This window comes from Harmonia axyridis, chromosome 1, assembly GCF_914767665.1.
Source record: "Harmonia axyridis chromosome 1, icHarAxyr1.1, whole genome shotgun sequence".
Taxonomy (NCBI): Eukaryota; Metazoa; Arthropoda; class Insecta; order Coleoptera; family Coccinellidae; genus Harmonia; species Harmonia axyridis.
In genome coordinates this window covers 82,958,066-82,976,770 of record NC_059501.1, presented here as the reverse complement: position 1 = coordinate 82,976,770, position 18,705 = coordinate 82,958,066, and the positions used below count along the sequence as shown (strand labels likewise).

General features: G+C 35.6%; 1 protein-coding gene across 4 annotated transcripts in view; it reads right to left on the bottom strand.

Moving 5' to 3' along the window:
- LOC123686299 overlaps positions 1-16,040 on the bottom strand; it is a 28,136-nt gene extending 12,096 nt beyond the window's left edge. The window contains exons 1-9 of one of the 4 annotated variants that reach the window (XM_045626351.1): positions 15,892-16,040; positions 5,812-5,936; positions 4,747-5,097; positions 4,408-4,689; positions 4,023-4,298; positions 3,908-3,946; positions 2,981-3,277; positions 2,178-2,865; positions 1,885-2,118 (exon numbers count right to left, since the gene is read on the bottom strand). In XM_045626351.1, coding sequence (XP_045482307.1) covers positions 1,885-2,118; positions 2,178-2,865; positions 2,981-3,277; positions 3,908-3,946; positions 4,023-4,298; positions 4,408-4,689; positions 4,747-5,097; positions 5,812-5,887 — 2,243 coding nt within the window. In that variant the 5' untranslated portion in view covers positions 5,888-5,936; positions 15,892-16,040. Of the gene's footprint in view, positions 1-1,884; positions 2,119-2,177; positions 2,866-2,980; positions 3,278-3,907; positions 3,947-4,022; positions 4,299-4,407; positions 4,690-4,746; positions 5,098-5,811; positions 5,937-6,928; positions 7,016-15,796 lie in introns of those variants that run through there. The other 3 variants (XM_045626359.1, XM_045626367.1, XM_045626375.1) reach the window with 3 other exon arrangements.
- Between the last annotated feature and the right edge of the window lie 2,665 nt (positions 16,041-18,705).

The window sequence follows — 18,705 nt, the reverse complement described above, 5'->3', positions numbered from 1 at the left end:
GGTAACAAAAGTATGTTTTAGGTAAAAACAAACATCACTGCTTTTGATATTAGTTGGTTAGAGGAGCATACGCGTTGTATTTATAAGCTTTGTTATCTTGTGAAATATTATGATATAAGAGATTTTTGTCGAAGTACACAGCTGTTAGATGCTTTATAAGTGATTAAAAACACATCGTAGCAGAGCCAAAATTATATCTGGGAGAATAAAGATCAACACAACATAGCTGTGATCACTAATTAATAAACAAAATCATCAACTATTCTAGCTTTCATCGAGGGCAACCAATTTCACAACGAAACATAATAAAACCGATATTTTACTTCGGTATTTCATCTAAGGGGTGTTTTTTTCGAGGCATATAACTTTAAGTTGGCATTACTGTTCAAGAAGGCGACCGATTTAACAGCTGTTAAGTGATTTATTCTCAGTTTGGTTTGGCAATTCATCATGAATAGACTCACGCCTGAACAACGCTTGCGGATAGTGCAATTTCATTTCGAAAATAAAGGATCTGTGCGGAATACGTATCGCGCACTACGTCCATTTTATCGTCGACAAAATCGTCCATCAGAGCAGTTAATTCGATTAACTATGGAACGTTTTCGCACCACGTTTACTCTTATTGATAACTCGCATCCCCAGAGACGCCGAACGGTGCGTACAGAAGAAGCTATTGCTGCTGTAGAGCGTAGCATTGAGGAAGACCCGAATGAGTCTATCCGCCATCGAGCACAGGAATTGGATCTGTGTCCATCCACTTTATGGAAGATTTTGCGGAAGGATCTTGGTTTGCGTGCTTACAAAATCCAACTCGTGCAAGAATTGAAGCCAAACGATCATCAAGTAAGGCGTAGATTCGTCGAATGGGCCCAAAATGAGATTGCCGTTGTTCCCGATTTTCCTAAGCGAATTTTGTTTAGCGATGAAGCGCACTTCTGGTTGAATGGCTACGTCAACAAACAGAACTGCCGCATTTGGAGTGAAGCTAAACCTCAAGTGTATGTCGAAACACCGTTACATCCAGAAAAACTGACTGTTTGGTGCGCTTTATGGGCTGGTGGAATCATTGGTCCGTACTTCTTCAAAAATGATGATGGCCAGAACGTTACAGTCAATGGTGATCGGTATAGAGCCATGATTACTAACTTTTTCATTCCTGAATTGAATAACCATGATGTTCAGGAGCTGTGGTTCCAACAATACGGCGCAACATGTCACACAGCTCGTGCCACAATCGATTTATTGAAAGACACATTTGGTTACCGCCTAATTTCACGTTTTGGACCTATGAATTGGCCTCCAAGATCTTGTGATTTAACACCGCTAGACTTCTTTCTGTGGGGCTATGTAAAGTCTTTGGTCTATGCGGATAAGCCACAAACCCTTGACCATTTGGAAGACAACATTCGCCGTGTTATTGCCGATATACGGCCACAAATGTTGGAAAAAGTCATCGAAAATTGGACGTCCAGATTGGACTACATCCGAGCTAGCCGTGGCGGTCATATGCCAGAAATCATATTTAAGATGTAATGCCACAAGATTATCTTGCGGATAAATAAAACTCATGTCAATCGAATAATTCATCATTGTTTTATTGCAATTTAAAGTTCTATAGCTCTAAAAAAACACCCTTTAGTAACGCAATCGCATTGTAGTAGGTGAAGCATTCATTTGGTAACGTAATCACATTGTAGTATTATGGGTGAAGCATAGCCTAATGTGCCAAGGGCGCAATAGACATTACTGGTATTACTTATAAACACTTTTCCGAATGGACTATTCACGCAAAAAAAGCACCTACTTCGCAGATAAATAATTAAACGTGAAGAATTGTGTACATATTTATTCATCTAATAATGATAGCGGTATTTACAATACCTGTCACCATATCTATCACCGTATCTATCACCATATCTGTCGGGGTATCGACCGCCGCCATATCTGTGGTCGTATGAACTTCCCCCACCACCTCCGTATTTATCTGCACCTGAGCTACTTGGCCTGTAGTTGCCTCCAACAGGGTATTCGTAATCTGGATATCTTTCGCCGTATCTGCTTCCATAACCACCATATTTGTCTCTGTCACCTCCATATTTATCCCTGTCGCCATACCTAACAATAAAGAAGAAGAATATATATGGTTTCTATAGTTTCAAAAGTAGATATCTAACCTGTCACCCTCTGTTGGTCTAGGATATTTCGAAGGATATTTGCCACCACTGGATGAAGGAGGATAGTAGGGATACCTGTCCTTAGAAGGGTACCTATCTGGATATCTATCTGGATAACCCTCTCTCGGAGGTCCCAGAGGTCTTATAGGGTAATCATCTGGTGGTACTCTTGAATAAGGCGGTTTTGGATAGTACCTATCTCTATCTTCGTAATCACCCCCGCTGCTGCTTGGTCTATAAGACGGTGGTCTAGGTCTTGGCGAGTAATCATCTGGAGGATAGATAGGTCGAGGAGGATAACCCCCTCCTGGTCTTACAGGATAGTCACCACCAGGTCTTATTGGATAATCACCACCTGGTCTAATCGGATAATCACCACCAGGTCTTATTGGATCACCTCCACCAGGTCTGATAGGGTAATCACCACCAGGTCTAATTGGATAATCTCCTCCACCTGGTCGGATGGGATAGTCGCCACCAGGCCTTATAGGATAATCACCGCCAGGTCTTGGAGGATAGTCGCCACCAGGTCGTATGGGGTAATCACCAGGTCTACCTGGGTAATCATCCCCAGGACGTGGATAACCGGGTCGATAGTCGCCGCCTCCAGGTCTATGGGGATATTCCCCAGGTCTGTAAGTTCCACCTCCACCTTCTCCACCTGGTCTTCCTTCACTGTCACCTCCAACTGAGAAGGAAATTGTTTAATAGTACATCATTATCATCGTGAATTGAGTGTTTCTTGATGATGCCTACTGTCGATTGTTATACCGAAAAATTTTTTCATCAAAGTTTCTACTTACGCATCAAATTCTCATAGTAATCATAATCGGCGTCATATATTATCCTCATGCCATCCTTCTGGTTGTATCTAGTTAATCTGCAAGTCCTGTAGCGTTCGCTGTACTCAGCTGAACGGCACTGAAAACTAGGTTGTCGTAAACATTCGTCCAAACACTCGCTTAGAGATCTTCCAGATATCTCTGAGTGGTGTTCACCACCAAGTCTGCTGTTCCTGTACCTCTGGAATGCTGTATCGGGTTTCTTGCCGGTGAAAAGATGGGAAGTGACAGAATTGTCTGGGTATTCAGAGCCTCGAGCTGAAGAAGAACAACAATGAATTCGTAATCTTGGATTTGATGCAGGAGTGCGCTAAGCAGAGTTGTTTTGGACAAAAAGTAGGAATAATTTATTATTCTAATATTATGATACGATATCCCATTATCATTATTCAGCAGCCTGTTTCGAAAGATCTAAATTCGTGTACATGAAAACCAGGCTTCTCAAAAATTGTTTCAACAGGAGTGCAACATTCAGAAGTTTCAACTTTATTTCCTATGACAAAGGATTATTTTGATTTTTTAAAATGAGGAATCTAGTCATATTGCACCCTATATAAAAGAGTGACATTCAGTAACTCCATAGCCAACAGTCCAAATTCGAATTGAGGACTCTTATTGAAGAACTGTTCACAACAGTTTAACGAATTAATATATCTCTAAACATAAAATTTTAATTACTTTTTGTCCAGTGCTGTAGTAGTGTTTCTTGAAGTGTTTAAAGTTAAGGAACTGAATAAACAGACATGCTAGTCTTCCCTGTCGACTTCGTAGCAAATTTGAAAACAGAGAAATCAATAGATGTGTCCAAAGCGTAGTTTACTTAGCAATTATTGGATTGACAAGACTGAAAAGAGGAAGAAGAAAACCGAACCTCAGAATTCTACTCACGTTCTAAATTTCGCTGATGTCGGTTCTGCAGATAGGTTGCTGGAAGTCAGGGAAGACGTATATGTATCAGGGATGTCATACCCATATCGTGAACATAAAAAAAATTAACACTTACGACTGTCCAAGCATGCGAAGTCATAGAAATGATGAGTGGGGCTGCTCGCCAGAGATATATCGTCTTTCTGTGACACAGAGTCCTCTTCGGAGATGGTGCACTGTTTAGTCATCTCGTCGTATTCTATGGATCTGCAGAAGTACTTCTCTGCTCTAACACACATGCCTTGACATTCCTCCAGGGTGATGTTGGTGTATGAATCTACCTCGAATGGACCTCCAAGGCGTCTGTTTTCTTCCTTGATGAAGACAGCGAGACCGTCGCATCTCCTTTCAGCTTAAGAATTGATTTGGTTACTTTAGTAGTTGTTAGGTTATATTAGGTTAGGAAGAGTCAACTTTTATTGTTTTCTTTTTCTAAGTAGATTAATACGTGAAAAACATACCACTCAAACAAGTGTTTTCAAGATACTCAGCATCTGGATCGTCCTGCAACATTTCAGGATGTGTCCTTCTGGTAAACCTGCTCAAAAAGCACATTCCTTGGTTAGAGTCAAACGTTGCTGATCTGCAGACGAAACTGAATTCATCCAGACATTTATCTTCACATTCAGTTCTGTTAGACGCTGTTACTTCTTTCACGTCAGGCATTGGTAACTTTAGACGTTTCCGAGGATGACGTTCAAAAACATATCTTCTGTTAGGACATTCTCGATCTGGTTTGTTAGCTACAAAAATTGAAGAGGTGAATAAAATAATATAAATCCAAATTTAAGAGATCTTACATGTCAGACAAACCTCGTTGAAGTGGACACTGTTGGGGACGATCATGAGACTTCCCATACCTTCAGGTCTAGCCTGGTTTGGCGATAGGTAGCACGTTGATTCCTCGTATTCAGGTCCGCCATTATAGGTGGCTATGCGACTGCCTGGCTGAAAATCAAAGGAAGCACAGGCTCTAACGATGTTTTGCGAATTTCTATCCTTCAAACAGAGATCCTGGCATTTCTCTAGTACCATGAATGGTGGCATTGTATCTCTAACTATGTCTTCATCGAAGCCTTGGAGCTGAATGTTGGGCAGTCTTTCATACATTATTTTTCCATTTATTGATCCAGAACCACATGATGTTTGGGCTGATGAAAATAGAAAAATTATTGAACTTTTCTCAGTAATTTGTCTAAGTGAACTAACTGAACTTTAGTACTTTCCTAGAAGAGGTTTTTTTATTCCGTTGCAATTATATTGGAAGAGAATGCAACATTGAAATATTTGTTGGTTTAGTTTTTTCTTGACGGAAATTTATCTTGAAAGTATGAAATATTCCATTTTCGCTATTTTTCTGTTTTACGACAATAGATTCGTCAAACTATAAATTATTCAAGTGGATATTGATGAATAATTATTATACAATATTCGAACATGTCATAATAATCAATAACATATCAATCTTCTTTATTGATATCCTTCAACGACGGCACATTATCTTCAATCACTTTTATTGAGAGCTAGGCCTTATGTTTTTTATGGTTTTCAATAGTTTTTAGCGTTTTCTTTCATATTTTTAACTGATACTTTCCATGGAGTATATTGTCAAAGCATGTACATGTCGAAATTTGTGTCCGATAATTGAAACTGCTTTTTTTTCCAGTTTCTTGTTTTTTCTTATTTTCCAAAACACGTTGTTTATTTTCAGTTTTACTTTATCAATAAGTTGGATGATGAAAATGTTAACCTCCTTGATATTTTATAACAAGTTAAAATTGGTTCGGAATTATACATAGTGGAATTGTTTAATGAAATGATGCAAAAACGAATATGATGTGAAAAAAAAGTTAAAAAATTCTTACCTTTGGTCATCATCTTCAGAACAGTGAGGACAGTGATTGCTTGTACCATACTGGGAACGTATGGATAATTTCTCATTTTGGTTTTGGACTAGATTCACCTACACTACCTGGACATACTTTGAGGTCTGAAAGTGAAATGTTTAAACATCAGTGGACCACACATGAATGAAAAAAATGGACAATCGAAAAAGGTGGTCGTGAAAAACCATTCAACCGAATCGGATATTTGGGAAATACAAAGCATTCTTCCGGATTCTCATGGTAAGGAATTGGGTCAGCACCTGAACAATGTGAGGTAATGAAAAGGTTTAAGTACCGTTGATTTTTTTTTTGTCTGTATGAGCTTTCGTATATTTGTGGGTTGTGGTTTGTATTTAGATGATTGGAGACAATCGGAGTGATGAAAAATAATTTTTTTCATAATTAAATCATGATGATTTGAAGGCCTTATTCGTCCACATTGTGAAAAAGTGTAACCACACTTTCATACACAGGATGTTCAACAAACATCCCTTAAAGTTTCTGAAGATGATAATATCTTTGTAGAAATGTTGAACGTTTGTAAAGTTTCTATGGATTAAAGTGTGCTTACCCCAACTACAGTACAAGAATTTAAATATACAGGGTGACCCTCTTGAAACAGTCCAGTCGCGTTTTTCCATAAGGACCTATGTAAGACTAGAGACATAAGTCTATTTTTTATTCTAGGGGATAACTTCATGAGTAGTGAATATGATAATTTATTAAATTGAGCGCTCAATGTTCGTCACTCGTCAATTATTACGAGTTTTTTTACACTGAAATGGACGCTATACATCAATTTTAACATATTCATAAATGAAATTTTAAAACGTTCAAAGTTATGTGTTAACTGACTTCTATTCCATTAAAAATTCTTGAAGTGAGTTTCCATCCCGTCGAAGAGGATGATTTTACACCCACGAATTTGCGATCATAAGTTGTCCCCTCCTATTGAAAATTTATCTATCTCGGCATGTCAACCTGTATATGAAAACGAACAAAAGATGAACAGGCAAAACTCATATACTTTTATTTTATGACTTGACGTAAAAACATAATTTTGCTACAACTACAAATCATTCAAATATTTTCTCACCGAAAGCATCACAATATTTCTGGATTATTCAGATGAAACAAACAAGCACCAAAACAGAAATATTGTGTAATAATTATTGTTATAAAGAACTTCAATAGCATATCTCGATCAATAGTTATTATTCTGCATGATGTATGTCCTTCAGGTGTCTAATTTGTTCTCATCACAGTTGATGATGTGTTTTCAAGTGCATATAATATAGAGATGGACTATGGTATAGGAATTCCTGTTATGCTTCTTATTGTTACAAAATTGAGTTGGTTAAATTGTACCTAATTTCTAAATTGAATAGATGAGTTCCGGTTGATTTGCTTTGAGACTTTTGTTATGGAGATTTTCGGATTGCATTATCGAAAGAATTATGCTGAGTGAAGGAATATGTTCTATAATCAAATTACATTCGAATTCTTGATTTTAAAATATGAAAAGCATCAAGTTGAAGAAAAATAATTTCTCAAGAACGATTGTAAAATGTCTGATTGCCAAGATCGATGAGGAATCGACAAACTTGAGTTTTCGTCAACACAATAGACTATAGCAGATATATTTTCAGCTGTTCTTGAACGACGCACACGGTTTCGATGCTTCACATCACTATCTCGTTCTTGTTCTCAAATTTTTCCACCATTTTCAGTATTGCCGGACGAGAAGGTGCTTCACGACAACCCAACAATGCTTTGGTTAATTCACTATTAAGTGAATTTTGACAATTTGTTGAAGCGTATATCGTAGTTTTTACTTATAGAAGAAATAATTAGGGGGATTGCGAAACAAAGAAAAAGTATAAGGACACAGGTTTTTACTGGTCAAATGGGAAAGATGACAGCTTCAGTGAGCTGCCCAGATAATGGTCTATTCAAAATGAACCCTCTCATTGGAACACCCTGTAGAATAATAATTCCACGCTTTGAGTAAAATTTCGTTGTATTGGCGGCGTCAGAGATATAAAAAATTCAAGCATACCGAAAATATGAGGATATGGAAAAAATCAATAAAAAATGAGGCACTGCAGTGAAGTCAGCAGCTGTAGAGTGCTCTTTCATTCATGCCATAAGTTGGCCCTTAGAGACCACATAACTTCCTTTTCGCACGTATGAAATTTACGAAAGCATCAGTTTCTAATACTTTATTATGTATACACTGTGTAAAGTATGGAACAAATTCATTTTTAGCTAAACAGGGTGAATTACTTTCGAGTAATGACGTCACCGTCATTTTTTTTAATGCCCCCATTTTGTGTCAATTTTCCGATTACTCAAGCTGAGCTGATTCCTAAAATCACATGTTGATTCCAATTGGTACAGGGAGGACAAAAATACAATAGTTTTGTGTGTGCTCCTAAAGTAACGCGTAATATTCTTTATTAGTTAAATTAAGAATATTATTAAAAATACTTATTGTCTAGCGGCCATTGGTTTGAATATAGTTTGTACATTTTTAAATTAATAAAAATGAGCTGTTTCCAAACATGTTTTGTACTTGTGGTCTAGCAGACAGAATATGAAAGAAATTATTTCTAATCAATTTAAAAAAAAACATAGTCGTCTAGTTTTTTGTGAAATGTCATTATTTGTTTAGTAATTTATTGGTGTTCAATGACAGTTTAGAACTATCATATTTTTGGTATTTGTGAATGTTTTAATTATTGCTTAGATTTGATTCATTATTTTTGTCCACCCTGTACCAATTGAATCAACATGTGATACATTTTTGAAATCAGCTCAGCTAGAGTAATCGGAAAATTGAGACAAAATGGGGGTATTCCATTAAAAAAAAATGACGTTGACGTCATTACTCGAAAATAATTCACCCTGTATATTAGATTATTATTTTAAAATACGGTAAATTAAAATAAAAGATCGAAGTGTTTCAGATTATTTCTTAAAATGGTCTGTTTAGCTGAAAATGAATTTGTTCCATACTTTACGTACACAGTGTTCCTTTAGATTCAGTATTTTTGTTATATTCTGTTAAATATCAAAAAATAATTATTCAATAATCTAAAATTTCCAATGTTTTCCAATATGGTGGGTACATTTCTCGTTAGAAACGGACGTATTATTTTAATGATTTCTGATTAATATTTTACCCTCAACATGCGATGCGCTCTAGCAATCATGACTAATAGTTATCGTAGAATGTACCGAAAACTCGTACTCGTTGTTTCATTATTCATTTCCGGTTGAAGCGAAGCTAAATATTTCCCAAATATTTATTGCTAAACGGAAACGAACCTCAGGAAGGTAGATAATAACTAATAAGTCTATGGAAAGAGATGTTTTTTTTTCGATAAGTGATCATATTTGTTGCGGAATGAATTCTTTCATGGGGAGTTTGTACCTTTCTTTCAATCGGATATGATCGCGACAAAAAATTCAAGAGGAGTTCAAAAAATGAGGAATGAAATAAACACTGATAAGAAGATGGGTACTTTTCAGCTTTTCTCATTTTTTAAAATTTTCATTATATCGTGAATTTTCATTATTTGGGAAATGTACCGTATTCCATCTGGTTCGATTTGCCTCAAACGAGCCAAATTCTGTTGATAATGGCAAATAATGGATAATAACTCAACTTGCACTCACGCAGGTGCTGATAACGCTTATTGTGTTTCATAGTTGAGATACTACGAAATATGTTTGGAAATCAAAAGAGTATTTTTAGATATTCTTTTTAACCTTGAGAACTTAACGAGTCGTTTGAAGAAGCAGTAAAATCTTATAGTTGATAATGAAAGATTGTTACAGGTTGAATTTCAATTGATTAGCTTATCGTTAATGGATATTAAGTAAAGTAGTATATTCAGTTGATTTATCAGAATTATATCACTTCATATCATCAGATACTTAACGAGAAATCCATGGAGGTATATCTTTTAGCGATTGTAACTCGTTATGACTGATTTAATGAAATGAATGTGCTGATATTGATATTCAGAGAATATATATTAGGAAATATATAATCATGGATTCAATATTTTTGATAATTTTTTTTTGATCATTCATTGTTAAAAGTCACTTCAAACCACTTTCAGGTATCCAAGTTCTTAAAAACTTCACTTTTACGTTGAAAATTTGTGCAGTAAAACTGTCTGCGCGAAAATTTGAAGTACACGTCTCAGTTTAGTTTTTTGTGGTATTTACGAATATCAAAACAGATTTTCAAAATTCCTATGTACCTACAGTGCATCCCATTTTGGGCAAGACAGCCAGGTTTCTCGCTTGTTATTTAAGATAGAGCCTTGCGGTTTTCACGTTCCTGTCCTACTTTTTCGTGAAACTCAAGTTGGTCTAATCAGATTTTGTTCAACTGTTTCCGTTCAAGAGATACAGGGCGATTTTGGAAATTGATACTTTTCGAACCCCTCCTTTATCTCCGAAGTTATTAGAAATAATGCTGAGGTAAAAACTACGTCTGAATCAGAATTCTGCGTAGAATCCAGTGGCGTACTCGATATTTTTTTTCGGGTTATGGTTTTGAAGATTCAACACAAACTTATATTTTTTTTAATGGAACACCATGTATATCGTTACTTCGTTGAATTCGTTATTTTTTCCCTTCTGAATGATGTATGATACTATGTAGGTAGGATGTTCAGAAATGTTAAAAAAAGCACTAAAACACCAAATAATGATGATTTTTTGTTAATGAGCAATGGATTTGCCATATAAAAGAAGAATCAATAATAATAACAATAATTCATAGCGATGACAGCTAGATCAAACTGGTTTTTTTCTCTCCAATGCCTACTTGATAAAACAATGCTCCCAAATGCATAGTAGCCATAATAACAACAAGGATGTTTGTATCATCAATGACCTACTGCTTTTAAAAATCAAAAGTAATAATCCTCTTATTGAAACATAGGAAATTCATGGCCCATTTACAAAAAAATCATCATTATTTGATGTTTTAGTGTTTTTTAACATTTCTGAACATCCTACCTACATAGTATCATACATCATTTTGAAGGGAAAAAATGACGAATTGAACGAAGTAATGATATACAGGGTGTTCCATTAAAAAAATATAGGTTTGTGAATCTTCAAAACCATACCCCGGAAAAAAAAATTGAGTACGCCACTGGATTCTACGCAAAATTCTGATTCAGACGTAGTTTTCACCTCAGCCTTATTTCTAATAACTTCGGAGATAAAGGAGGGGTCCGAAAAGTATCAATTTCCAAAATCACCCTGTATCTCTTGAACGGAAACAGTTATGCAAAATCTGATTAGACCAACTTGAGTTTCAAGAAAAAGTAGGACAGGAACGTGAAAACCGCAAGGCTCTAACTTAAATAACAAGCGAGAAACCTGGCAGTCTCACCCAAAATGGGATGCACTGTACAGTGTATTGTTTCGAGGATTCAAACGATTCATAATTTTTTGTTAACCCGGACCTGGATTTTCAAGGCGGTTATTGCATGATACGTTTGGGCTCTCAATTAGGAACATATTTGCCAAATATGAAGAAAATATACCGGGTGGTTTGTTCGATATGGCGTCAGAAAGAAACGGGCAAAATTCATAAAACACCTTGTATCTCGGCTACGAAGACAGTAAGACCCAATAAATGGGGTATCTCCAGAACCGCCTTGGTGCCACCTATTCACCTGTGAAGTATTTCCGTTTCCCAATAAAACACCCTGTATAATTTACTTCGACACCTAGACAGTATTCTTGAAATTCAATGTTTAGGTGATTCGAAGATAAATAAGCCTCAAATTCAGATATGTATTCCATTTGCTTACCCAAGGACGTGAAAACAACGAATCTAACGAAAATATGTCATATAAGGCTTCAGTATGGAAACTTGAATATGTCATCTTTATGTAATGTTTGTTTTGGTCATTTGACTCATTCTTCTGATTAGAAAGATGGAAGTTTTTTTTTTTTGCATAGATTGTCTATTTGCTTGCTCCAGTTTAATGAATCCCAAGTATAATAATGATGAAACAGTAGAACCTTTTTTCATGAATATAAACTTCTGAGCATCAATAATCCATTCGTTGAAAAGAATCTCTATGCGTCCGTTTCACTATATTGGTTTTTGATTGAGACCACTTCTACTTTCTGATCTATTTAGAATCACTACATCATCAACATAACTTCAGCATCTGTTAGATGTGAATTAAAAAAAAATATCATTTATGAATAATCAGAAAAAAAACTGGGCTCAGAATTGGTCATTGGGGGACACTACACTTTATTTGGATAGAATCCGATCTGCATTTATTCCCTTTCACTGACTTGCGCTGATTCGTCAAATATGAATGAACTCTCTAATAACTTATTTAATAGGTAAAATCAATTCAGATTTATACTCAAATAAAATTTGAACTAAAATTCAGAAATCAGTCAAAATATAGTGAAATCTACACTGTGTCCGTAAAGTATGGAAAAAATTCATTTTTAGCTAAACACACCATTTTAAGAAATAATCTTGAAACACGTCGATTTTTTATTTCAATTTCCCGTATTTTAAAATAATAATCTAATATACAGGGTGAATTACTTTCGAGTAATGACGTCACCGTCATTTTTTTTTCAAATGGAACACCCCCATTTTGTCTCAATTTTTCGATTACTCTAGCTGAGCCGATTTCAAAAATGTATCAAATGTTGATTCCAATTGGTACAGGGTGGACAAAAATACAATAGTTTTGTGTGTGCTCATAAAGTAACGCGTAACATTCTTTATTAGTTAAATTAACAATATTATCAAAAATACCAATGTACCAATTGGAATCAACATGTGATACATTTTTGAAATCGGCTCAGCTAGAGTAATCGAAATATTGAGACAAAATGGTGTTGTTCTATTTGAAAAAAAAATGACGGTGACGTCATTACTCGAAAGTAATTCTTCCTGTATATTAGATTATTATTTTAAAATACGTTAAATTAAAATAAAAAATCGACGTGTTTTAGAATTATTTCTGTTTCAATACGTCAATGTACGACACTGACCAAATCTGTCAAATCATCAATAAAAGAATACAAGACAATACCAATAATCTACCAGTAGCCAATTGAAAAATGATACGATGACAATCCTATCTATAATCAATCCAAAACCGAAAAAGGTCAAATCTCTCGTAATTGTCAGATGCACCTTTATCTGAATGTACACATAAGTGTATGGTATGTGAACATACAAGGCCCTTAGAACTATCAATTTAATAATGGCGTCAGGGTCGAATGACTCACGTTGATTTGTGTATTCAGATACTAATCACCGAATCTCCTTGATGAAGAATTTGTGGACACTGAATTTTAGATTAGGATATTTCAGTCCTATATTAAATGACAGAATGCGCAGATAGTTATGAGGCTGTTATTCATTTATTTTTTTTTTAACTTAGGAATACAAAAATTCACTATTTTCATTAAATTCGCGTAAACCAAAAATAAACTCAGTCAGGAGACTGCACGATTCAAGTTTTTCCTCATGTATTTTTTTTATATACTAACTTATGTCTTCTGAACCAAAATCTTAACTGAAGATTTGGTAATACAATTGAGCAATTAACGAACAGGCTGACGTGCCATAAAATCAAAGATTACCATACTTTCAATTTCAAAACCTTTCGTTGAAAGTTTTTTCTAGAACAGGAATAAAAAAATCATTAACATAATAAGTATATGTTTAAAAGGTTTTGTATATGGTATTTTATATCCTCACCGAACCATGGAAGAGAAACAAACATTCCGCATCAAAAATGTCTAATAATTGATTAAAATCGATCTATAAATTGAAATTTAACGTTAACGTTTATGAACTCGATACCCTATGAAAATTTCAACCTTTAAGCATCTCCCCATTTCTTCGACCTGCCTGTCTATTGTCTGTTTTTTGTTGTAACCTGTTGCAGCACTCTACAGGTAGGATTTGTGATTTTTTTTCAAATGAAATGTGTATTCATTTCATGACCTATGAAAACGATTGTATTTTATCTCACCAATGAAGTATCTATCCTAGAAATATCCGATAAATTCGAAACAAATCAGAACAACTCGTTTATATTGTTCGTATAAAACTACATTGCTGACATCCTTAATATGTTGTTAATGTACGTTACTTAGGTACACACAAAATTTGTCAAATCTGAAGAATAGATTGCGAGTTGAAATTTTCCTCGAATATAGTCAGAACCATAATGTTGTGAAGTCTGGTGTGAAGTCAGGAGCTTTTGATCGATCGTCAATCATTTGTCAATTTTACCAACGGAGACCACATATGAACCTATGTGCTCATGTGGTCTCCAAGGATGCTCATGAATGACGAGAGCTCAAAAGCTCCTGACATTACGTCAGTACATTCCTCATTTTTTTGTTCAATTATTGCGACACTAAATTTCAAGAACCATCCTGCAGGTATTGTCTTTTAACGAACCTAACCGAGATATGTATTTGGAATCTGAACCGTACACTGAAACTTTCAATCCTTCATATTTTTTCAAAAGGTATCGTGTACACCAGTTGGTCGGAAGGACATAATTAGTTTTGACCACGAATTTTTCATCAAAATCTTCCAAAACAACTCTCAGCAAAAAATCACAGATATTTGGGCATTTTCATTTGCTACAAATCAACAATGAATTTTGGGTAAAATCATATTGTCATCATAAATCAGCAATACACCCAATTTGTGATTGCATGTAGCCAATTTTTGCGATTGATTATTATATTCAAATTTGACTTCAGAGTTCATAGAATGGGCCAACCAACTAGAAGACTTAATGATGCATAACAACTGATTCTTGTACCAAATTGGTACATCAACTTTTTTTTCGAGAAGACGGGAAACGTTGAAGACAGGGCCGTCGCTAGGGGGGAGGCATCAGGGTAGGCGACAAAATTCAAGGGCGGCATTTCAAGCTTGATCAACAAAAATCACATGTGCAGGAATTCAAAGTACTGAATGAGATTCAATATGGTCAGCAACATAAGGAAGGAATACCGACAAATTTTATCAACATTAAAAACCATCAAATGTGGCGCATTATACCAATAAATATCCAAATATCCCGCAATCCTCTCATAGTGCTGTTTACAAGTTATTGACGGTTTGCTAAACGTTGCCGAGTTTTATTGCCACTTGAAGCCGCTTTTGGATTATTCTTCTTTTCAATTCTCCGATCAGAATATTGATTCCTCAGAATGGAATGAAAAATATACGAGAAACGATTCCATTTCACTATTTCCAACTCATCCTTCTTAAGAAATATAAGAAGTTTTATTATTTCATACCACATTCCATTATATTAAAATATTTTTCATTTTTTATATCGAATCAACTAGTGTTGGGCGTGGGCGCAATCGAATTTAATGTTCAAGCTTTTTATTAAGTCAAAACTGAGCAGAAGAACCTGGAACTGCAGGATCCGCTTTAGAGAGGCGGCATTATCTACTTTTTCGGAGAAATTTGGGTTCCTGGAAGAATTAATTGAATTTTTTTCATTTCAACGAATTTCACAGATGTTTTTTTTATCGGAAAATTTTAAGGGCAGCAAGTTTGGTCTCTGCCTAAGATAGCAAATTAGGTCTCTGCCTAGGGCGGCAGTTTGGCTAGCGACAGCCCTAGTTCAAGAGCTAAAAATTTGAGGTGTAAGATAAAAAATTATAGATGACTTTCAAAAGAAATTCTCAACATTCCCGACTTGTCTGCATTTTTAGGAGACGTGGCAAGCAGATGTTTAAAACAATCAGAACATAAAACAAACAAAATGATGGAAGACTTCCAGAAGGAATCCACAAAATTGAGTTTCCATTTTCTTTATTCCTGACTTTAAAAATATTAGATAGCAAGTGTTCAGAACTATCGGAACTTGAATATCTGGAACTCTCGAAGGCAAAAAACACAAACCTACAAACAAGATCTGCTTAAGCGCTAGCTAACACCTAGACCAAACACCACAGCATCAACACCAGCTTCGCAAACACCAAAAAACCTGCACTCACCAGTACATCCGAGCAATCTGGTATATTATCACGTCCACCAACACAAACTAACTAAAAACATAAATCCGCGATGGGCAACTCTTGCCGGCGACACGCGTAGGGTCCTTGGTCAGCCATCCGGATGCTCTTTTGTTCCAGCTTCCGGGAAAGCACCCAATGATCGGGTCATTGGATGGTCAATGCTCAGCCTGGGGACATACACAGTGTCACTTGTGCAATTTTTTAATTCCGATTTTGTACAGTTCACGGGTCCGTGAACACGGTGACCGACGCTGCTTTAGGTGTCGGTGATGGCGATGAGGTTACGCCTCTTATGGACACCCCTGTCATGGTGGCTGATCGCTTGGGTTTAGGGGAGATGGAGGTTGGTCTTTTGGTGCTTGGATTTGGGGTTAAGGAAGCTTGGCTGGTTTGATATTTTGATACCTTCAGCTGAGGTGATCATCCGGTTGGGGTTAGGATAATATAAAGGGTGTTTTTTTCGAGCTATAGAACTTTAAATTGTAATAAAACAACGATGGATTATTCGATTGACATGAATTTTATTTATCCGCAAGATAATCTTGTGGCATTATATTTTAAATATGATTTCTGGCATATGACCGCCACGGCTGGCTCGGATGTAGTCCAATCTGGACGTCCAATTTTCGATGAATTTTTCCAACATTTGTGTCCGTATATCGGCAATAAGACGGCGAATGTTGTCTTCCAAATGATCAAGGGTTTGTGGCTTATCCGCATAGACCAATGACTTTATATAGCCCCACAGAAAGTAGTCTAGCGGTGTTAAATCACAAGATCTTGGATGCCAATTCACGGGTCCAAAACGTGAAATTAGGCGGTCACCAAACGTGTCTTTCAATAAATCGATTGTGGCACGAGCTGTGTGACATGTTGCGCCGTCTTGTTGGAACCACAGCTCCTGGACATCATGGTTGTTCAATTCAGGAATGAAGAAGTTAGTAATCATGGCTCTATAACGATCACCATTGACTGTAACGTTCTGGTTATCATCGTTTTTGAAGAAGTATGAACCAATGATTCCACCAGCCCATAAAGCGCACCAAACAGTCAGTTTTCCTGGATGTAACGGTGTTTCGACATACACTTGGGGATTAGCTCCACTCCAAATGCGGCAGTTCTGTTTGTTGACGTAGCCATTCAACCAGAAGTGCGCTTCATCGCTAAACAAAATTCGCTTATGAAAATCGGGATACGTATTCAGCACAGAACCATTATTTTCGAAATAAAATTGCACTATTTGCAAGCGTTGTTAAGGCGTGAGTCTATTTATGATGAATTGTCAAACCAAACCGAGAATAAATCACTTGACAGCTGTTAAATCGGTTGCCATCTTGAACAGTAATGCCATCTTAAAGTTATATACCTCGAAAAAAAAACCATTTATATTAGAAGAAATTTTGTAAAACCTTAAGAATTTCTTGAACTACTGAAGAGATTTACTGAAACTGAAGAACAGTTCACATATTTAAGGGAGGAGTTGTTCTATACCTATTATTATCCACTTTATCATTAACAGCAGTTCATAATTTTTTATTTGTCCTACTTTCAGCGTCTTTTTTGTACTCTCCAAACCGGAAATAACAGTAAAAATAAGACACTGAAGGTAATTCTTCGAAAGTCATTTACAACACTAGTAAAAGTACAATGGTTTTGGGTTACGCAGCTTCAATACGTACTCATGTATGACAAACGAATGTTATAGACGAGATAACTCAAAAAAAGGCATTTTGAATTATCGCAGCCTTCCACTTGAAAACTGATTACTTAGCTTGCCAGGTGGTTCTTAAAATTTGAAACTCTGTGGTAATCAGAATAAGAGAGATAGGCCAAACATCTGCAATTTCAGAATTTATATACTGGCAAAAAGTATTTTAGAACATTTCGAGAAAGTTTGGTCCATATGCGACCCAAACAGCCAAGTAGCTTGATATTTTAACCAATAGAAATATCTTTCCAAAGTTGGCCAAAATAGCCAAAAATTTTTCATCAACGCCAGCAACTTCAGCTCCTGTTGAAAGCCAATTTTCCAGAGCTGTTCTTACAGAAGCAAAAACCCGCAATTTGTTAGGCGACAAATCTATAAGATGCCTCATGTGTCTTGGATCCTGGATGGAAAATTATGAAATCAAACAAAACTGGAGCTTTCTCAATATTTAGCAACATCGTTTTTTTATTATTTTTATTTTGTTATAATTTATGGTGATTTTTTTTATGTTTCTATTTCGAAAAAGTTGATATTTTGGTTCTTTCATACAATAAGTTTAATAAATAAAAGTGCTTTTTGCAAGGTTCTTTCTCATTTCATCATTTTTTTATTGATGTAACTCTAGACAATATAAAACTGCTAAAAATCAAGTAGCTTGATATGATTCAAGTACTTAATAAACACTCGACTTGACTTGAGATTGAAAAACTACTACTTGACTTGAGCTTGACTTGAAATCAAGTCTTTTTTGTGATTATACCAGTTTATCGAATATTTATCAAACTTCGCTATAGATTGATGAAATTTAATATCCTGTGAAAATTATCATTGAGAAAAAATCGAACATTAATACACTACACATTTCGAAAATGAAGCTATTGCGGTCCCATGCTTGTGTTTTTTTATCAAAAATCACTTTCGTTTGTACATACAATTTAGGAACACTTTATAGATGCAGGTACATCAATTCGCACGGATAAAAAGAAGCAAAAATTTGTGAAATTCGAAATCAATAATAGAGCATAATAATTCATTTCATGTATATTTAATCTCAGTTCAAGATAAAGAACTAATACTGCGCTAAT